Source organism: Mobula hypostoma, chromosome 6 (genome assembly GCF_963921235.1).
Source record: "Mobula hypostoma chromosome 6, sMobHyp1.1, whole genome shotgun sequence".
NCBI lineage: Eukaryota > Metazoa > Chordata > Chondrichthyes > Myliobatiformes > Myliobatidae > Mobula > Mobula hypostoma.
The window spans coordinates 177,245,682-177,266,599 of NC_086102.1; the positions used below are offsets into that span (position 1 = coordinate 177,245,682).

Here is a 20,918-nt window from a genome sequence, read left to right on the forward strand (position 1 = left end):
TATAAGTTAAACTGGAAAGAGTGCAGACAAGATTTATGAGGATGTTGACAGGACTGGAGGGCCTGAGTTATAGGGAGAGGTTGTCTAGGCTTGGTCTTTATTCTTTGGAACGTGGGGAATGAGGAGTAACCTTAGAGAAATGTTTAAAATGACATAACACAGAGATAATGTGAGAAGGAGCAGTCCTTTCCCCGGATAGGGAAGTCTAAACTCTGGGGGGCCCAGAGTTATGTTGAAAAGGGAAAGATTTGAAAGGGATCTGAAGGGGACATTTTCATGCAGAGGGTGGTGAGTATTTGAATGAGCTGCCAGTAGAAATGTTTGAGGTAAGTGCAATACTGTCATTTAAGAAGCACTTGTATAGTTACATGCAGAGAAAGGGCTTGGAGGAACATGGGCTGAATTGGGACTAGCTGGGTGGGCACTGTGGTTGGCAAGGACTGAAGGGTCTGTATCCACGTGTGTTGCTCCTTGACTCTATGACTCCTGTTCCAACGTAAATTGGCAATGCAAAGGCAGAAAGAAGTTTTACATCATATATTCTGCTGCTTTCTGCCAGTATGTAAGCTCAACAAGTGTGGAGGCATTACTCCACACTTAACCTTAACCTAAGTTCTGAGAAATTAACCATCTGAGGAGGCTGCAAAGAGCTGAACTATGCTCATCAATAATCACATTTTACAGATGCGCAGTTGTGAGCATCGTAACATGCTGCAAAACTGTGTAATATAGAAACTGCTGCAGTGGATAGGAGCTAGCCTACCTGCCATCAAGGTCATATATACAGAAAGGCGCCAGAAAAAGGCCAGCAACCCACCCTGCTCATGGACTGTTCATCCCACTCCCATCAGGAAAGAGCATCCACACGAAGACCATGGGCTCAGAAACAGTTACTTCCACCAATTCATCAGGCTGATCAATACCTTCACCCATTAACCCACCCCGCCACGACATACTCATCAGCCATTCCGGCCCTTGCTGTCACTTTATGTGAATACAGTGTCTATGTATACAAGCTAATCGATCCACAGTCAGTTGTACATTGTGTTTTATAAGATTGCTTCTATATTTATATTGTTTTTTGTTTTTTTTATGTTCTTCATGCTTATTGTGTTTTATTAATGCTCCACTGGATCCAGAGCAATAATCATTTCGTCCTCCTTTACACTCGTGTACTGAAGAATGACAATAAACAATCTTGAATCTAAGACCTGTTCAAATTTAATGTACTGTGTTCATTGCTGACAGTGTGGTCTTCTCTACATTGGAGATGCAAAACACAACATGGTGGGCTGAAGGGCCCATACTGTGTTGTACATGTGTGTTCTACATTCTAGATTAGATGATTACTTTACAGAGCTCCTGAATTCAGCTTACAGGGGAGAGTTTGCGTTTCTTGCAGCTTGACACTTCATTCTCCATTCAGCACTGCTATTGCAAAATCCATTGTAAGCTTGAAGAATAGCTCCTCCTCTGTTTGGTTTCATTGTAGCCTTATAGACTCAATATCAAATTCTACAACTTTAACTTTCTTCCATGAACCACTTCTGTTTTTGGTCATCCACCTATAATATTGGCCCAGCTTTTCTTTCTTCTTTAATATAGCCTGACCTGCTAGGGACTTCCAGACAATATGCTAGAAGAACTCAGCAGCTTGAGCAGCATCTCTGAGAGGAAAGGAATTTTCAACATTTTGGATTAAAACACTACATCAACCAAGATGTCAGCAGTTCCTATACTCCCACAGATGCTGCTTGACCTACTGAGCTCTTCCAGCAAATTGTTTGTTGCTTATGATTCCAGCATCTACAACCTCTTGTGTCTCCTGCTGGGGATTTCCTATCGATCTAGCTGAGTAAATTCTCTCATATCATATTTCTGTGTTCCTTCATAAGCTTATGAATTCATATCTCTCTAACTGACCCCATAAGCCTCTCAACTGAATCACTTTTGTCTTATTCCCTCGTTTTGTTCACAATTCCTTCACCACCCTTACTGCAAAAGTAACCTATTTTCTTATCATTCCTAATTATGACCATGAATATTTGACCTGAAATTTTCACTTTGTTTCTCTTTCCACATATAAAGCCTGACTTGAGTGTTTTCAGCATGTTCAGCATTTTACAGATGTGACAATCATAAAAGGAATAAAATAGAAAATAGTAAAAATACTCAGCTGATCAGAAAATTTCTGCGGAGAAGAAACAAAAGTTCCATTGAAAGATTGTTGACAGAAAATATTGTCTTTTCTCCACAAATGCAGCCTAACAAGCTCAGCCTTTGTAGCACTTTTTTTCCCAGATACTTAGTAAACTATATGGACTAATGACCCGCAGCTGTAAATTCTATTTTCAGATGGGATCCAGGTAATTGAGAAAACCCTTAAAGAACTTCCAGTTCTGACAAAGGGTGTCAGACCTAAACCATTCACTGTTTCTCTTTTCTGAGATGCTGTGTGACCATGTGTCTTTTCAGCATTTTCTGATTTTATTTTAGATTTCTCGTGTCTGCAGTTTTTCCTTTTGTTTTTTAGGAAATTCTTCATTAATTGTCTTAAATGCAGTGGTGGAAAGATACTGGGTTTAAAAATATTTTATCTCAATTATTTCAATGATGTAAATGGGGCCGAGGGCAGTGTAGTAAGTACCACTTAACTTTCTTAATGCCTTCAGTAAGGTACTAGTTACTTGTAACAAAGATCAAGGTGGGTAGAGTCTGCGGGCAAATTAGAATGGATTGTTTGATGGATTTAGCACTTTGCTGTACCTGGAGACCAACAGAAATCATATTGTCCTTCACTATTTCTGTAAATAATTTAATAAATGATATGATCATTTTTGAGGTATAGTGTTCTGATGTTGTCTTAGTCCTGGTCCTTAGCTTCCATAAGAGCATAAGCCATTGATGACCTCCCATTTTCATCATACTCTTTTCTGAGCCAGTTTCTCAAGGTAGGCTAGGAATGTCCTCATCATCTCATTTCAGCCTTGATGTCTCTCCTCCATGTGTTCTTTTGGATATTCCATTTTAATACCTGCCCAGTGATGTTGATGTTGCCACTTCCTCAAGGTGTGGCCAATCCTCCTCCATTTCCATTTACTTTTTGTATCTGTATGGATTCCTGGTTGGTGCTTTCCCACAGTATCTGGTTGGTTACTTTGTCAGCCCATCTAATGTTTAGGATTCTTCGCAGGCACTGGTTGATGAAAGCCTGCAGCCTGCAGTTTTTAGTGTTGTAGAATGTATGAAATTTTGTGGGTAGAACTAATAATATGGAGAGTGAGGGCCTCCGTCCGTCAGAATTGACCATGGATACTGCGTCGTAGCTGTCTAGGTTCGCATCCTGGGTAGTACAATATGGAGAGAAAGCTGTTGCCCATGTAGCAAGCTCCCCCTCTCCACGCATCTGATGAACTCAAAGGAACAGCAGAGACCAATACAGTTTGGTACCAGCAGCGTCACATGATTTGCCAGTTAGCATTTAACTCAATGTGGGACTGCCTTAGGGACTCCAGCTCTGGATTTTTCATTCGGGGTTTACACCTGAAGCCTTCCCCATGAGTGGGTATAGCCTCAAGGCAGCAGAGGTTTGAGATCAGAGTTTTTCTTCTTCTAGCTGAGCTGCCAACCATGGCTAATGAGCCCCATCTGCCCGAAGCAACTGGCTTTAAGGCGTCAGTAGCCCACCTTTGCCCCTTCTCCTGTCAGAGAAACAGTTCCGCCGGGCGTAGTTCTGCCACATGTGAAGGCCAGGAGCTGGCTGGTTATCAGAGGCTATTTGAGGTGCATGCCATTGGGAACATTTAATAAATAGGTCGTGGGAGCTTGTCCCTATTACCACCCCCATGGAGAGAATACTCCAAAATATAAAAATGAGTATATGGAGTAAATGGATAAATGGCAAGTGAGATGAAGTGCAAGCTGATATGAAAGATAAGGTATCTTAATGGAAACTCAGGTGGGAAGACTGAATCTTAAATCAGTAACAATGGCAACAAAAGTGATAAAGGATATAATAGGCATTAAGCTATGTTTTTAGAGGGATAAAATGCAAATATAGGGAAGTATGGTTAAATTTACATTGTTGAAATTCTAGTTTCCACACTAAAGGATATCAAAACAATGAAGATGTCAGGAGAAAACTTGCAAGTATATTGCCACAGGAATCCTTTCAAGACCTCCAGGGTTTTTGGTGAAAGGGAACAGTGACAACATATTAAGATGTCACAAGGCACGTTACAGTTTTAGAAGACAATATGTAAAGCAAAGCCACTAGGAGATATGGAGGTATGGTTGCTAAATTTCCTGATAATGAGATAGGTAAGAAAATATGTTACAAGTAGGACATAAGGATATTGAGGTATATAGATTGGTTAAGTGAATGGGCAAAGATCAGGCAAATAGAATACATTGTGTGGGAAAATGCAAATGTACATTTTCACTGTAAAGAGCAAGAAAAGTATATGTTCTAATCAGTTTGAATACAAAGTTTTGTAAGGCATAGGGATATGGGTGTGCAAATGCTAGATTTATAGAAGGGTAGGATGCAAATAATCAGGAATGCTAACAATTTAATCTTTTAATACTTTGGTAAATCAAAACAAATAAAGGGGTTGTTCTTCAATTATGTTCACCATCCAGAGATCTGTGTACAACATTGATCTCTTTATTTAAGGAAGAGTGTTAAAGCACTGGAAGCAACTCAGAAATGTTTCAGAAGGAGCAGATTGTCTTGTGAGCAAAGATGGATTATGTGAGACTTATATTCACTGACATTTAATAGGGCAAGAGGCAGATTTATTTAAATAGATAACACCCTGCAGAGCCTTGTCAAGGTGGATGTGGAGAGAATGCTTCTTTGTGAACACATTTAGAAATAGTAATCACTCTTTCAATATAAGGTCTCACTCATTTAGGATAGATTTTTCTTCCCTTGAGGTCAAGAAGGATTTTCTCAAAGGGCAATATATATATACTCTGAATATTTTTAAGGCAAAGGTGGATAAATTTTGCTCTACAAGGTGGTGAAAGGTTACCGGAGATAGGCAGGCATGCAGAGTTGGAATCATGTGGCAAGGAAAGAAGCGCTGGCTGAACGCAGAGGTGCACTCTGTACTGAAAGCCTGGGACGCTGCTGCCTTTAAGTCTGGAGACAGAACAGCTCACAGAGCAGCCAGGAGAAATCTCATCTTGTGCATCAAGGGTAAAGACCCCCTACACACAAAAAAATCAGGAACATCTAGCTGATAATGATCCCCGGCTTACGTGGCTGGGCATCAAGGGCATTACTGACTATGCAAGGGAAAACAGGGGTGCCAGTAATGACTGTACCACTGACACCTCCCTCCCTGAGGCTCAGTGATGCATAAAACAATTTTTACGCATGCCTCAAGGCATGCAACACAACACAGGTCACAAAAGCCACCTCCCTTTGAGGTGACAGCTAATGTCTGCAACAGCAGTAGATGTGAGAAGGACTCTGCAGAGAGTCGACATCCCAGGCCAAATACTCAGGGAGTGTACACACCAGCTCACTGACATCTTCACGGGCATCTTCAACACTTCACTCATCCAGGTTGCTGTCTCCACATGCTTCAAATCAGCCACCATCATCCCTGTACCAAAGAACTCTACACTTTCAGAACTAAACTGAACATTTTGCTCAATGGCGCTGACACCGAACAACATGAAGTGTTTTGAATGGCTGGTAATGGCACATATCAAAAACTCCATTCCTGCCACACTGGACTCTCACCAATATGCTTATCTTGTAAATATAATAGTCAAGAGTGTTTGGACCACTGGTGGGACAGGACACATGCTGGTAGTATTTTGCACTTGATGTCGGCCAGGTTGAAGTCACCTGCAGTGACGTATAGAGCCTCAGGGTATCCTGTTTCAAGGCTGTTGACTAAGAATTATAGTTCTTTGAGTGCATGTTTCATGTCTGCCTAGGTAGGGGGAGGATGTAGACTAGCATCAGGATAGCTGACGTGAACTCTCATGGCATGTAGTATGGGTAACATTTCACTGTTAGGTGTTCCAAGCTGGGTGAGCAGGAAGTTGCCAGGACCATCACATCCGCACACCATGAGGTGTTGATTTAGAAACAGACTACTCTACCTTTAACTGGATACCATGTGCTCCAGTGAATTGAGAAGCCCCCAGGTTTTATGGAACAGTCAGGTGAAACAGGTGTACAACACGTTTCAGTGAGACATAGCACACATCAGTCCCTCAATTCTCCTTGGTAGGCCATTCTTGCTCTTACATCAACTACTTTGTTCTCAGTGGCGTGGACATTAGTGGGGAGGGGAAATTTGAACCCATGCTGTTTCGGTCTCACCTGCAGCCCAGTCTTCTTACCAGCTTTTGAGCTCAGTGGCTGTGTCTGGACAGTCCTGAGAGTCCTATAGTGACCCATCTAGACTGGAAGGTAAGTGATTTCTTCTGAGCAGACCTGTTAGACATGGAGTGGATTCAGTAAGGTAAGTTGAGTGAAAGTCCTGAAGAAGAGTGGGCTGCCACACCAGGTAAATGGGGGTGTCTAATGGAGCCTCAGCATCTGGACTTAAACCTGGATTCTCTGTGGATTGAGCTTCCAGGGCCAAGGAATCTGTCTCATGGCAAGGTGTTCAGCTGGGCTGTATCTGGATATGAACAACAACAGATTTGTTGGAGCTCTGGAAAATTACAATCCCGGTTTGGTGTTAAAATGTTGGCCATGCCTGTGAAATAAATTCAAATGAAAAATTATATTTTTCTGGTGATTGAACAGCTAGAGCATAATGACTGAATATGGATCACATAAACATGTCATCATCTTTTTTTAAAATAGTTAAATTTTTAAAAAAAATTGCACTCTACATGAAGACACTATCTTAGAAATGCTTCTTCAATTTTTTAAAAAATGAAATGTTATGTACACCTTACCACTATTCATTAACTTACTATGTGAATTTTAGTTCTGTGCACTTTGAATGTTATTGAGAAATAGGGAAGTTAATAAAATTGATTGCTCCATAATTTCACTAAAACATTTTTTTCTGTAAGAAAAATAAAACTGTCTCCTTTCATTGAATTCTAAATTACAGGTATAATTAATCTATTTTTCTGGGAACTACCACCTGGATTCCTTCTCTGCACTGTTGTTTGAGATGTATTTTGGAGACCAGGGGAAATTAAAAATGTTCACAAACTATTTCCCTTTATAATATAATTTTTCAGTTAAAGTATCTCTTTCAATACTTTGTAATTACTGTTGTTAAAGCTGTAAGACACTTCCCTGTGGTACAAAACTGGACTAACATCTTGCTGGAAAATAAAAACAATAATGGTCTGGTTATTGTGTCCACAGCTTGTGATAATCTAGAAAAAAAAAATGACATTTTTACAAAGTTACTACCTTGCTTGGAGATTTTTTTTGTTAACAGCTCGCTTTTTTTGTCTTTTAGGATCCAAAACGCCATTTGGAAGAGCATGTGGATGTTGTAATGACTTCAAATATTGTACAGTGCTTAGCAGCAATGTTGGATACAGTTGTATTTAAATAGTGAACTGTAATGTTATAAGATATTAAGGCATTCTGTTTTTTTAGTGTGCAGTTTCTCTTCAAATTTCGGTAATGCTGAGGCTGCTGAAGACTACTTAAAAACAAGAGACTTCCAACATCATTACATCCTGAGCTGAGAGCAACCATGCAGTACATGCCTTTGTTGTTTTTGAATCATTTGTCAGGACAAATACAGTTTGTTTTTCTTTTTTTAAAGTTTAAACGAGTGGCCAAGTTTGATTTTGGTATTTGCACACATTTTGTATATTATTGTTAGATCTCAGACTGTCAATAAAATAAGTTGGATCTGTCTTTGTTATGTGACTTCCTATTGTCACATAAAACAGATTTGTGCTACCTTAAAAATGGTTTTATCATTTATCATGAAGATCTCAACATGATACGTTGCAGGATTTTTAAAATCTCGGCTAGATAAAATCAGTTAGATGTTCTCATCCTTGTTTATTAAGAGTTGTTTAGTGCTGCAGAGGTAGCACATGTCTAACACCTCTAGGGTCGTAGCTGTGAATATGGCAGATGCTAAGGTCAAACTAGAATCTCGTATGTGAAGAATGACATTTCTCAACCAACTGCTTGGCACAGAAAACGTTAAGGTACATTAACCCACTAATTCATGAATAAGAGGTGCACAAGATTTTTTTGAGAATGTTATGTTTTGATTAACCTTGATACAATCCAGCCATAACTTGCAATGACTGGCAGTTTTAAACTACTAAGCTCTATACTCATCACAGATAATATTAAAAAAAAACGTTCCTATCATTTATTTGTAATGGGTTGATGATTTGCATCAGCGGGAATAAAGAGTCTAAAACCATCTACATGTATATTGGAGTTACACATCTGACGCATTTGGTATTTGCGGTATCTTGCATACTTTAAACAATTATTCAGATATTAACATAAATAGTTTATTGGAATAAAGAGCAAACATCGCAATTTAATTGAAATGCATTTACGGAAAGGATATAAACTTATTTATAATATGGTGCAGTGGATATCGGCATATCGAAGGTTTTGGCGCCGTGGTAAAATTATTCAATCACAGTGAGAATGACATTCTGCATATTATGTAATGAGCACTTGAGTGTCTCGTCGGCGCTTTTAACACTGAAAATCCTTAAGGTCTTGTATTTGAAATTCGTCATAATAAGTTTAATTTTGGAGACCGTATTTAAAATAAAAGATTTTGGAAATATCTGAATATGCTTTACATGAAGGCGTGTGTTAGCCTCTCTGAGGTAAAAAGTATTGCCTTCAACTCTCCTACTGGTGGATATTTTCAACCACCCCTCCCTCCCCCGGTACTGATAGGGAACTCAGCAACAGTAATGTGTCGAAATGGGCTGGAGACAATGGTACGAATATTCATGCAATAGGTTTGTTTCCGATACTGATGAAATTTCATTATATATCTAGAAAATCTTAATGTACCAGTCGTGTGTGTGGACACATCCTCCAATCGCTTTTATTGGTAGTTATACCAATGATTAAAATACTTTGATTTTGAAAAAAGCTCACAAAAGAAACTATAATGTGCGCGAGTAATTATTTATAATCAGTTCTCTGAACTATGTGGAGTCAAAACAGCAAATTCTGCTTGTAATTCACGAACTGCTGTACCCCAACTTAAATCGGGAAAGCGTTGTGGTTTAATCACTCATAAATTTCAATGTAAGCATTTTAAAAGGCAAATAATGATTGACAAAAGATTTTATTATTTCATTCCGGTGCGCTGCTGATGATTTCTACTATTTATTCTGAAATGCTGAGGGATGGCGACGAAGATCCCGAAACGACAATTTCAACTCTGATATTTATGGGCCGCGGGAATTACGATTGCTTTCCTTTTTCGAGAATGGGTGGTCGAGTGTGTTGGCAAAGGATTCTGAATTCCATACTACATCGACTATTTAGTTACTTTTTAATCACCATTAGTTTTTTAAAACCGACAAGTTTTGATTTTTAAAAAAAAAATAATGTTATGAACTTGAACGTACTACATTCAGTACGCTCATTGTGGAGCTGGTGCAGCTGAAAAGTAATTTCAAATACCATTTTAGTTCTTTAGTTTTTAGTGATTAAGAACTGTCACTGTTCACCTTATCACGGACACTTTCATACAGAAAAATAATTGGCCCTTTTCAAGCTCGAGCATCACGGGGGAATTCTGTTTTTTTCCACGACGAACAATTATTAAAAGACCATTTTCACCGACTATAAGGTTTTCACTTTCACAATGATAAAAAAAAAGAATGCAACGTTTAAATAATATTTAGTAAAGCAAACAAAATTAGGTTATTCAGTCGATTGCGTTCACTTTATCTTGGGCGAAAAGATCAGAAACAAATACTGTCTTGCATAGTTAAAATTCCAAAAAATGGATTTAAAGTAATTTAAAATAAGAAATTTGGTATAAGTGAATTAAAGGCCAGTATTTAAAACTATCAATAATACTTTGTATTGAACGTAATTGAAGTAATGTAATGCTTGACAATGCATGAAGTATACTTAAAGGACCTTCACCTTACAGGTTCCTATGTAACTAACAAGATATGCAAAGTGTTATTTATCTACGTGTTTCCATTGATGACCTCACTATACACAAGAATTATTCGGATCTATTTGAGCAACGTTTTCTAAACTGCTCGGGTGGAGTTTATATATAAAACGCAACTTAAAATCGCCATCGTGAGCACGCACTACATCTCCCTGCATTTTACCGGACATGGGGAAGGAAAGAAATCGAACGTCGCTGTGATATTTCTTTAGATTTTCACATTTACGTACTCTTTCACAACTTTGCATTTTCATAGTTTCTCATTTATTGAAAACTATGATTCATTTGTGTTAATTGTTTATTTTAAATCGCGATTCTTCCGTAACTTTTAATAACTTCTTTCCAAAATGATTTAGAAACCAGCATAATCGCTGGCGCGGCTCTTAAGATTTCTTTTGCGATTCATAAATACATCGATTTGGTAAAAAGTTGTCAAAGAAGATGCCCTCATAGACCTTAAAGCACTTCATGCAAGTCCTAAACATTGGCTTATGCGGCATGTATAAAGGAAGTCAAAAACTGTTATCGCATTTCAAAAGTATTCTGTACAGAGCACACATGATGAACAATTCTGATTTGCAAGAGTACCACACCAAGTAAGTGGCATGGGATAATTGTCTCCATTTAGTAAAATAGTTTTTTTATCCTTCAGCTGGTCTGTTTCGCTTTAGATATACTAATGATGAGGCAATGAGAATGCGTAAAATCAAACTCCAAAACAGTTTAAGTGGATCCTCGTTCTTTACAATTTACTCCACTCTGTCCAAAAAAACGCGGAATAGTTCCTTGTTAGTGACACGCAAACTGTCTCTGAAATGAGATCATCTTGCAATTTGCCATCATTGCCATTAGGACTCAGGTGATTATCCTAATTAATGTCTGTCTAATTAAATTACTGTCAGCTGTTAACCAATAGCAAGAGCCGTTTCATTAGTTGTGCAACCGGGGAGATCAAAAGTGAGTCCTTCGTTACTACTGCAAACTGTCAATTGGCCAATCGCTTTTGGGAGAAAAATCGAGTACAAGCCCTTTGTGAGAGTGCTTAAAGAATTGCTTTCAAGCGGGTTGGGTTTTAGCTGTTGCTGAGGGTTTCTATAGGGTGAAGTGCTTGCTTGTAAAGCTATGCAGTTGGAGCACTGCTTATCTTCATCTATAATGCTCTCTAAGAAATTTCTGAATGTGAACAGCACTTATCCCAACAGTGAGCTTGCTCTGCACGATCCCATCATCTCGGCCAGTGATAACCTCGAAAGAAGTTCACCTCTGAAAAAAATTACCAGGGGGATGACGAATCAATCAGAGGCAGACAATTTTCCTGACTCCAAGGACGCGTCGGGGGACGTCCAGAGAAGCAAGCTCTCTCCTGTTTTGGACGGGGTCTCTGAAATTCGTCATAATTTCGATGGATCAGCGGCAGACAGATATATCCTGTCACAATCGAGCCAACCACAGCAACCGGCTGCTGCTCCCAGTGCTATGTTTCCTTACACTGGCCAGCATGGACCAACACATCCTGCTTTTTCCATTAGCAGTCCGAGCAGGTACATGGCTCACCATCCTGTAATCACTAATGGAGCCTACAATAGCATTCTGTCCAATTCTTCTCCCCAAGGCTATCCGGGCACTGGTTACCCTTATCCTCAACAGTACGGACACAGCTACCAGGGAGGACCTTTCTATCAATTCTCTTCTGGTCAACCAGGACTGGTTCCCGGCAAAGCCCAGGTGTATTTATGTAATAGGCCGCTGTGGCTTAAATTCCACAGGCATCAAACGGAAATGATCATCACCAAGCAAGGCAGGTAAGTGGACCTTTTTATTTCTTGCCAAAGTCACCAGTATTTAAAACACGTCGGGGACAGGACACTAACTTATTTTAGTTGCGAGAATTAAATCATTTTTACAGACATGATCACTTTTATTAATTTGAAATACAAGCAATGGTAAATGGAACTTCAAGAGGCCAGATATTTTTGATAGAAATTGTGAAATATTTATGTACATGTAATGTATTTGCCGATAGTCTGAACAAGAGTCCCCAGCTGCTAGTACTTAAAAATTTATTCTGTTTTCAAAGAGTTGTTTACCTAGTCTTTGAATGCATTTTTGCAAAGAAACTTGCAATTCTAACAACGGTGAAAGGGTTTTATTGTAGCATCTCTTTCACTTCTTGGAAAAGCATCTGTAAGTATTAGCATTTTAGGAATCAAGGCTACGTCAAATGCAGTGAGTTGATACTATGTGCCCTGACATAAACAAGCTTAAACACATCTATATTTTAAATTTTTAATGCCTTTCTGATTTATTTCTTTTGATTCCATCTCGATCCTTCTATTTCAGGCGGATGTTTCCATTTTTGAGTTTTAACATCTCTGGTTTAGATCCGACTGCACATTACAACATTTTTGTTGACATAATTCTAGCCGATCCCAATCACTGGCGATTTCAAGGAGGAAAATGGGTACCTTGTGGAAAAGCGGATACCAATGTACAAGGCAGGTTTTTCCAATAATGTTTTAGTTTTGGTTCGGCAATTGGAACAACTTAATTGTGCAATCGAACTATTTTGGTAACTCCTTCCCAGAGTTGTCTTTTATTCCCCAAGTGTCAATCAGACCTGTTACGTGTTAGATCTACTGTTTTGTTGTACTTATTATTCTTTTATTAGAGGGGCCTCCTATTATTCGGCTGTTTCTCTTAATCCTTTATAGGCAATAGGATCTATATGCACCCAGATTCACCAAACACGGGTGCTCACTGGATGAGACAAGAGATTTCCTTTGGAAAATTAAAGCTGACCAATAACAAGGGTGCATCAAACAATAACGGTCAGGTAATGGATTTATTTTATGCAATTTCGTTGTTCTCTCTGTGATAAGATTTATTTTAAAGCTAATTTCAGCATTTATTAAATGAGATTTGAATCCGCGGGAAGTAGTGCTATTTTGACGAAATATTGTTTAGCAGCTAAAATATCGAGAAAGTAAGCGTTTTGCTTAACTGGCCATGGGTTTTAAGAAATGAAAGTAATGCAGTTGCCTGTTGTTTTACCGACAGATGGTGGTTCTGCAGTCTTTACATAAATACCAGCCAAGACTACACGTAGTTGAAGTCAATGAGGACGGAGCGGAGGACTCTAACCAGCCCGGCAGGGTTCAAACATTCACCTTTCCAGAAACGCAGTTCATAGCAGTTACAGCATATCAAAATACAGATGTAAGGAGATAACTGGGAATGCAGAGTATAGAAATTAAAGCTGAATAGTTCTCTTCAGGAGAAAAAACGTATATAATTATGAGCCATTTTAGTCTGTTCCCTCTGTTTTAAGTGTTTTTAACTCAAAACGCCGAACGTTAAACTGTACTTAATGTTGAACAGTACATGAGGTATTGTAAAGACAAAAACAATTCTACCCAGTTTTCCACTTCTTACACTTACAAAATGTCATCGTTTGAGTCAGGGAATAAAATCTCACGGGGAACAAAGCCTGTATTATATATCTGTATCCCACGAATCTATAAAAATTACTTTTACGTAATTTACACAAATACCTTATGTTTTGTCACATAGTTTGTTTCCTAAGAAACTGGTGTCACTAGTGTCTTGATATAAATGTAATTTTTTTATATTTTAAACAGATCACACAGTTGAAAATAGACCACAATCCTTTTGCCAAAGGATTCAGAGATAATTATGACACGTAAGTTTGTTAATTTAAAACTGCTGAATTTATTCTGTTGTCTGTCGATATTCTCAATATTAGGGTCTGCGGTTACTATTGTTTTTTTGGAAGTGATTTGCATTTTATTTTTATGAACTTATTTTGGATAATGTTGAATACGTCTAATATTTAAGCTAAAAGGATGCAATCTGTTTTGTATTTGTGCGGTTACCTTCAATGCCAATAAGCAATAATAGTCCAGGAATGCATAAGGCTGACTCGCATCTACTTCTAAATATTTTATAAGGTGCTCCGGGGATAACTGACCAAATCAACATGGGGTGCTTAGTTACTGATTTGGACAACAAGCCAAATCCTTTGCGAGATTAGTTTGAGTTGGTTTAGAGGTAGCACCAGTAAAACAAGAACTCACCATTCTCTCTTTACCACCCCCCCCCCCATCTCCCCTTCCCCTCAGGATCTACACGGGCTGCGAGGTGGATCGGCTCACCCCGTCCCCGAGCGACTCGCCGCGCTCCCAGATCGTGCCGGGCACTCGCTACGCCGTCACCCAGTCCTTCCTGCAGGAGCAGTTCGTCAACAACTACGCCAAGGCCCGCTTCCACCACGGCGGGCCCGGGGGTGGCGAGCGCAGCGTCCCCCACAGCAACGGGCTGCTCTCGCCGCAGCAAGCCGAAGAACCCGCCGCACCCTCGCCTCAGCGCTGGTTCGTCACCCCGCTCCAGCAGCCCGCTAACAACCGCCTCGACTTCTCCGCCTACGACACCGACTTCGCCGGCAACGCCATCCTGTCGTACGGGGTAGGGGTGAAGGCTCTGCCATTGCAGGCTGGCACCCGGCCCCTCGGCTACTATCCCGACCCATCGGGCTGGGGTGCTCGCAGCCCGCAGTACTCGTGCAAATCGAGCTCGGTGCTGCCCTGGGGCCGCGGCGCCTCGACTAACTCCTACCTGGAAGAGGCGGCTGCGGCCGCGGCCGCAGCGGCCGCCGCCGAGGGCCTAGGCCCGGGCGCGGGACCCGGCGCGGATCGCTCGCCCCTAGCGGCCGGGGCCGAGGACACTAAAGCAAAGGATCTGCCCGATGCCGCCTGGATCGAGACGCAGTCTTCCATCAAGTCCATCGACTCCGGGGATTCGGGCATTTACGAGCAGGCTAAGAGGCGGCGCATTTCGGCAGACGCGCCGCCGCCACCGCCGCCCGCCCCAGCCCCGGCCCCGGCCGCTGCCCCCGAGAGCTCGTCTCCCCTCAAGAGCGAGGCGCTGACCCCGAGAGACTGCGAGAAGAACTGCGCCAAGGAGATGGCCTTTTACGGCTTCTACTCTCACGCCTAAAGGCCTCCCTCCGGGCTGGCCGGGGCGGGAAGGACCCACCCGCCCCTCAACTCTCTCGCCTCTCCGAGGAAGTGCCAAAAAAAAACCCACACCACCAGCTCCCATCTCTTTGATCAGCGAACGGCTTTGCTGCACAAAGACGCCCCTTTCCTCTCTGGTTGTGGTGATGATGCCTGTTTACGGTGGTAATCCCGGGCTCGGATGCACAGACTGGTGTTTTGTAAACCCCGTCAGTGTTTAAATGTGATAAATAATTATGAGTGAAGTTTAAAATCCGTGTGTTCATCTATACAGACCTCCCCCTCCCCGCCACTTCGTAATTCAATTGAAATTTGGGTATGTAAATCATCTCTGTACAGGAAACTTCGATTCAATTCCTATGTGGCCAACATTTATCGTTGGTGTTAAAGCGGTTCTATATAAATCACATGTACAGAATATTTTAAATGGTAGAGTTTTGCGTTATTTGTTCCAGACGGCTCAGATTATAGAATAGGTTTTAATGCATTCGTTTTGTAGAAACGTAGGATTCTAGAGTTTTAATTCCTGAAGTTGCCACGTCGTTCAAGTGACAGAGATCCTCCGAGGAGTATATTATGATCTGTTTGCAATGGGGTTTTGGGGTGAGATAGGAGGGGGCGTGTGATTCTATGACGCTTTTCAGGGCTGATATGTAAATTTTGTCTATTCTGTAAAGATATTATCGTGCTTGTATATGGATATACTTTCATTCTGTTCCGTCTGTGAAGTGAATGTCACAGATCCTGTTTTTTTTTGCCAGTTTGTATACATTCATGTGTAAAGAAAACTAATAAAAAGAATGGAATCCGTGTAGACTTGGAAATATTTTATTCCTTCACCTTCTTTTGCGGCGAGATTTGATTTCGTATTGCATGTTTGCAGAATCTGAAATGTGCCTTTTGGTTGACGGTTGTGATAGTTTTAAATCTCGCGTGTTTTAATAATAAATAGCTGGGAAGGAGAGATTTTTGTGTTTAGAAATAAAGGTACTTTCCTTTAATTCGAGGTTGAGATACTAGTTATAACGAAACTATAGCGTTTACATGCTTCATGTAATCCACTATGTAGTTTAAGATTGTAAACGTCCGGCGTACACCAGATTTCACCTTGTACCAGGAATCCAGTTAGTTATAACATTTTACTTGCGGAATTATTTTAAGTGGCACAAATCCAACGCAGTTTATAGCGATCATATTCGCAGTTTGTTGCGATATAAGCATGCAAATCTGTAAACGGAGCTGAGGTGCTTGAAAATAAATTTAATATTTCTATTCCTTTGGGGCAACTAATTCAACATTATACCAATTATTTTGTCTGTTAAATGTTTTCATTGCTCGTTTTGGTATTTAAATCAATAATAAATCCTATACTTGTATATCAAAATGCTCATTCGTTACATTCCTATGATTTACAAGTTTCTCGCAGTCTTTTACCGAGGACAGCTGTAGCCTTTCATTTTTGGAACTGGAATTTAAATTCCCGTTTACACCAAATGATTATAATACATGATGACTAAGAGTAAAATAGTATTGTGTAAGTCGAGCAAATTGAAATGTCAAACTTCTGCTATAGCTAGTGTTCAAATTAACGTCATTTTTGCAGGAATATATTTTTAAAAAGTTAATCTGGTTTCCCTCTAGTAGTATCGCCCGCAGCGTTTCTTCTGAATTTTCAAATATATTAACACATAAATATTGAACAAACTATATAGTCCATATATTTATAATGTGCCTGGATATCATTGTACCGACAATAGAAAACACATGCTGTGTTCTGAGAATTGTAAAGTCTCAAAAAAAACTTACAGGTATCCCTGCAAAACAGCGTGCAAATATTTGTGTAAGTTAATAACCGATTAATGTCCATAATTTAATCATTGTGTGCGTACCTATATTTGAAACACTTCTGCTTGATTTTTTTTGTTTACGTTTGAGGGTAAGATGTTACTGCATCTCTTCCCAGAAAGACATAGCTTGAAATAGTTCATTTATGATCGACGAATCATTAAAATACTGCAGTATTAGGGTAGGGGCACTTTCTGGAATTTTTTGAATCAATCATTTCTCTTTAGGCTGGTCAAGAACCACTCAAAATGTGCTGTGACTTGTTTGCATTTTTTTAAATAAAAACTAATTTTGAATTTATGATTGGTTATGAAGTGCAGCAACGAGAGTACCCACCCCCCAACCACTGAAAACAAACTCGCATATGATGCAAATATGCAACGGGAGCGGGATATTAAGAACGCACCTGGATGGAACGTCATTTAACACGTATTTTGTTGAGCTCATTAAAGTCCCTAATATGTACAAGTGATGTCAGGTACGATACTCATAAGTTACCCTACAAATGAGGCGCATCTACGATATATCGGGTATTTATGTACGTTTTCGCAAGTTAGTTCCATACGAAGTTGAATTACTTTTAAAAGAATGAGCGTTTTTAAAACTAATTGCGCCATGTGGTATTCCTGTGCTTCGAGCGCACTACATTCACAAATATTTGAGGATGTATGGGTAAATACATCAGCGAATCCAGGCAAGGTGTATACTTTGAATAGGAGACACATTTCGAAACGGAAATCTTTTCGATGTACTGTGTAAGTACTAAAAAACATTGCTATAAAATTGGTACATAATAAATAGGCAAGAAAAACTGCTTATTTTGTTCAAATAACTTTCCTATAGTGATTTATATATATAATCGGATCTTCGAGTAGTCACATTCAATACAGTCAAGTGTCAAATAGTTGACTATTCAACTTGATATTTCATTCATTACATTTTGTGGTTGCCCAAGTCATCTTCAAATGATTAGATTCTATCGTGTGGACAATATTAAACAAATTTAACAGGGTAGCGTTAGATGGATTCGAAATTTTGGCGCTGAAAGGAATGTTTTTTTCCGTAGAAACTAAATGCAAAATTAACACTCGCACATCTGTAAAAAAAAATGTAACTATGTGACAGGCGACGTCTCGTCAGAGAATTGCCGATCTTCATTTCTGTCAGTTTTATCAGGCAACCAGTCTTTCATCCTTTGAAGGTTTTAATTTAGTTCCTTGCCGTTAGCTAACGTTTCTAGGTCTTTGTAACGGAAAATATGAAGTCGACCTGACGGATTCAAATTCATGCAATATAGGCTAAGCTGTAATATTCCAAATGTTGCTTGTGGTATATATTTTAATGGTATGAAGTACGGGATTTGAATTACAACTGTTTCTATATTCTAGTCAGTAAATCTGCAGAACGTGGCCAGCTAACTTCTCCGATTCCATTATTTAAAACCCTCATGCCCCAATATCTGATAGTGAATTCCACGCTAAATTAGGACCGTTCAAAATGACCGTGATGATTATATTCATAGCTGTATATCTCAATACTGAAGTAGGTGTTCTCAACATGGAGATTAAATCCCTTGAAAATGCACCTGGAGGATTACTACCTGCAACATTTTACTGGTTCTGTTTTCATTATCTAAAACATTCCCCTACAACACAAAGGATAGATCTATATGGAAAACCATGGTCACCAAAGTCCGCATCGGATATGGTACCTAGACAGACAACACAAAGAAACTGAGCTGCGAAGAGTGGCAACCAAATAACAAAAAAAACGCTTTGTAAATAGCCAAATCTGAATGGTGCTTTCTATGCTATTGTTGTGCGTGGCCCATCATGTGGATGTAGCTTTTATTTTGGGTATTAATCTGCTTTCTAAAGCAATTATTCTGTAGTATCGTTAAATTGTGCGTAATGTTAGCACAAATCGGCATACTGCGTCAGAAAGGACCGATTCTATCTGTTCCCGTTGATTTAAATCAATAGAACATCATTTTCACCTTTCCCAAGTATGCAAATCAATCTTATTCCTAACTAACTGTACATACTTTTATAGATTTATATATTTTTCTCTAATAAACGCGGTAAACTTTTACCATACAAAATTAAATGCTGGAGGAAGTCAACAGGTCAGGCGGCGGCTCTGGAGGGGAATTAACAGTGGATATGATAAAGGGTCTCCGCCCTAAAACGTGGACGGCTTATTCCCCTCCACAGATGCTGCCTGGCTTGTTGAGTTCCTCCAGCATTTTGTTTGTGTTGCTCAAGATTCCCAGCATCTGCAGAATCTGTGTTTAAATGTTTACCATGTTTTAAAATACAGAACATATACCTCTCCTTGCAGGATCTTAGTTGGTACACTTTGGAATGGGTAATTTACCCAAATGAAGAGTTCTTAGAATTAAAAAAAAATAAGGCTACTATCTGTACGTTGGGAATATTGCTTAAATTTCCCGGAACAGCATCCCGATGTTTGTCTATCTAGTGTTACCCCATCAGCTAATGAATTGGGTTGGACACATACAGGAATCAAGAGTAAGAATTCTCATTATCCTGGATTATTTGAGTGAACAAAACTGTCGACCATTTCTTAATTATGAGATGGACTGGTGTTGATCTATTTATTCAAGTTTTTACAAGTTAACTGCTTAAACCAGTCTGCCAACCAAATCATCTCAAATCTCTTAGAAAAGATCACCCAGAAAAGATGCTGCTTTCCCAAATTTTCTCCCTCCTTAAATATTCTCATTCATTGCTCATCCTTACCTACTTACTGCCCGTTATGCCACCAGCATTTAGGGCAGCAATGAAGGTCCTCCATCTCTCTCTGTCCATACAAACATGCATGGATATAGAAGGATTCTTTATTGCTCTTTCCATAACTATAAGTGTTGTTAGCCCTGAGCTGAACCCCCAAACCTGGAGGACCAGTGGGCCACTCTTAGTCTGGCATCTTTGACCTGTTTGGCATGTGAGACCCTACCAAGAGCCTAAGCATAAAGCCCTGACCCCAGCCGACATGGCTCTCTGTGTCATTGAGGCAAGCAAGCCCCCAAACCCTACGACAAGGTTGTGGTCCTCGAAGAGTTCACCTAAAATGGGTTTGAGTTCAGAATAATTCTCCAGAATAGTTCAATGAGTATCACAGCTCACCAAACATCTCTTTAGAATATAAGGACAATTCTACTTCTATGAATGCTGTAAGCTATAGAGATAAATATTTGCTTTTCTTCCAGTATGTTCTTACATTTGAATTCGAGATAATGCTCACTGGCAACTTTTACCCTAGTCTCAATGTGCATTTGATACTTTCAAAAACTCTTATAAATCTCTACAGGTGTACGCTGCAGAGCATTTTGACAGGTTGCATCGTAGCCTGATATGGAGACTGCAGTGCACAGAATCGCAAGAAGCTACAGACGGCAATCTACTTGGCCAACTCCATCACAGCCACAACTCTCCCCAATACTGAAGACATCTTCAGGAGTTGGTACCTCAAGCAGGTACCATACACCACTAAAGACCCTTGGCACCCGTGGCATGCCCTCCTCTTGTTATAGCCGTCAGGGAGGAGGTACAGGAGCCTAAATCACATGAACTATTCAAGACCAGCTTTTTCCTCCATTCCATGAGATTTCTAAATGGTCAACGAAACCCATGGCCACTACCTCGCTGTTTCTTTTCTTGCTCTCTATACTTATTTTGGTAATTTATAGTAATTTTTAATCTTTGCACTGTACTGCAAAACATCAAATTTGATATATATATATTAATAAATTCTAATACTGATCCAGTTATTATTCCCCATCAGTGTAGCATTTTTACATCTGTCTGATGTTCTAAATTTAGGGTTATATATTAAACCACAATATTACACTGTTGAATGACCTGTTTGTGCTTTATAGAATGTA

General features: G+C 39.7%; 2 protein-coding genes across 3 annotated transcripts in view; both read left to right on the plus strand.

Moving 5' to 3' along the window:
- psmd14 (proteasome 26S subunit, non-ATPase 14) overlaps positions 1–9,019 on the plus strand; it is a 98,733-nt gene extending 89,714 nt beyond the window's left edge. The window contains exon 11 of one of the 2 annotated variants that reach the window (XM_063052324.1): positions 7,455–9,018. In XM_063052324.1, the coding sequence (XP_062908394.1) occupies positions 7,455–7,553 (99 nt within the window). In that variant the 3' untranslated portion in view covers positions 7,554–9,018. Of the gene's footprint in view, positions 1–7,454 lie in introns of both variants that reach the window. The other variant, XM_063052325.1, reaches the window with a different exon arrangement.
- A 2,096-nt stretch (positions 9,020–11,115) lies between these two features.
- Positions 11,116–16,501, plus strand: LOC134348635 (T-box brain protein 1-like). The gene is made up of 6 exons (XM_063052329.1): positions 11,116–11,935; positions 12,474–12,628; positions 12,845–12,966; positions 13,191–13,349; positions 13,772–13,833; positions 14,273–16,501. Exons 1-6 carry the CDS (start codon positions 11,256–11,258, stop codon positions 15,144–15,146), a joined length of 2,052 nt encoding a protein of 683 aa, XP_062908399.1. The 5' UTR covers positions 11,116–11,255; the 3' UTR covers positions 15,147–16,501.
- Positions 16,502–20,918: the final 4,417 nt, after the last annotated feature.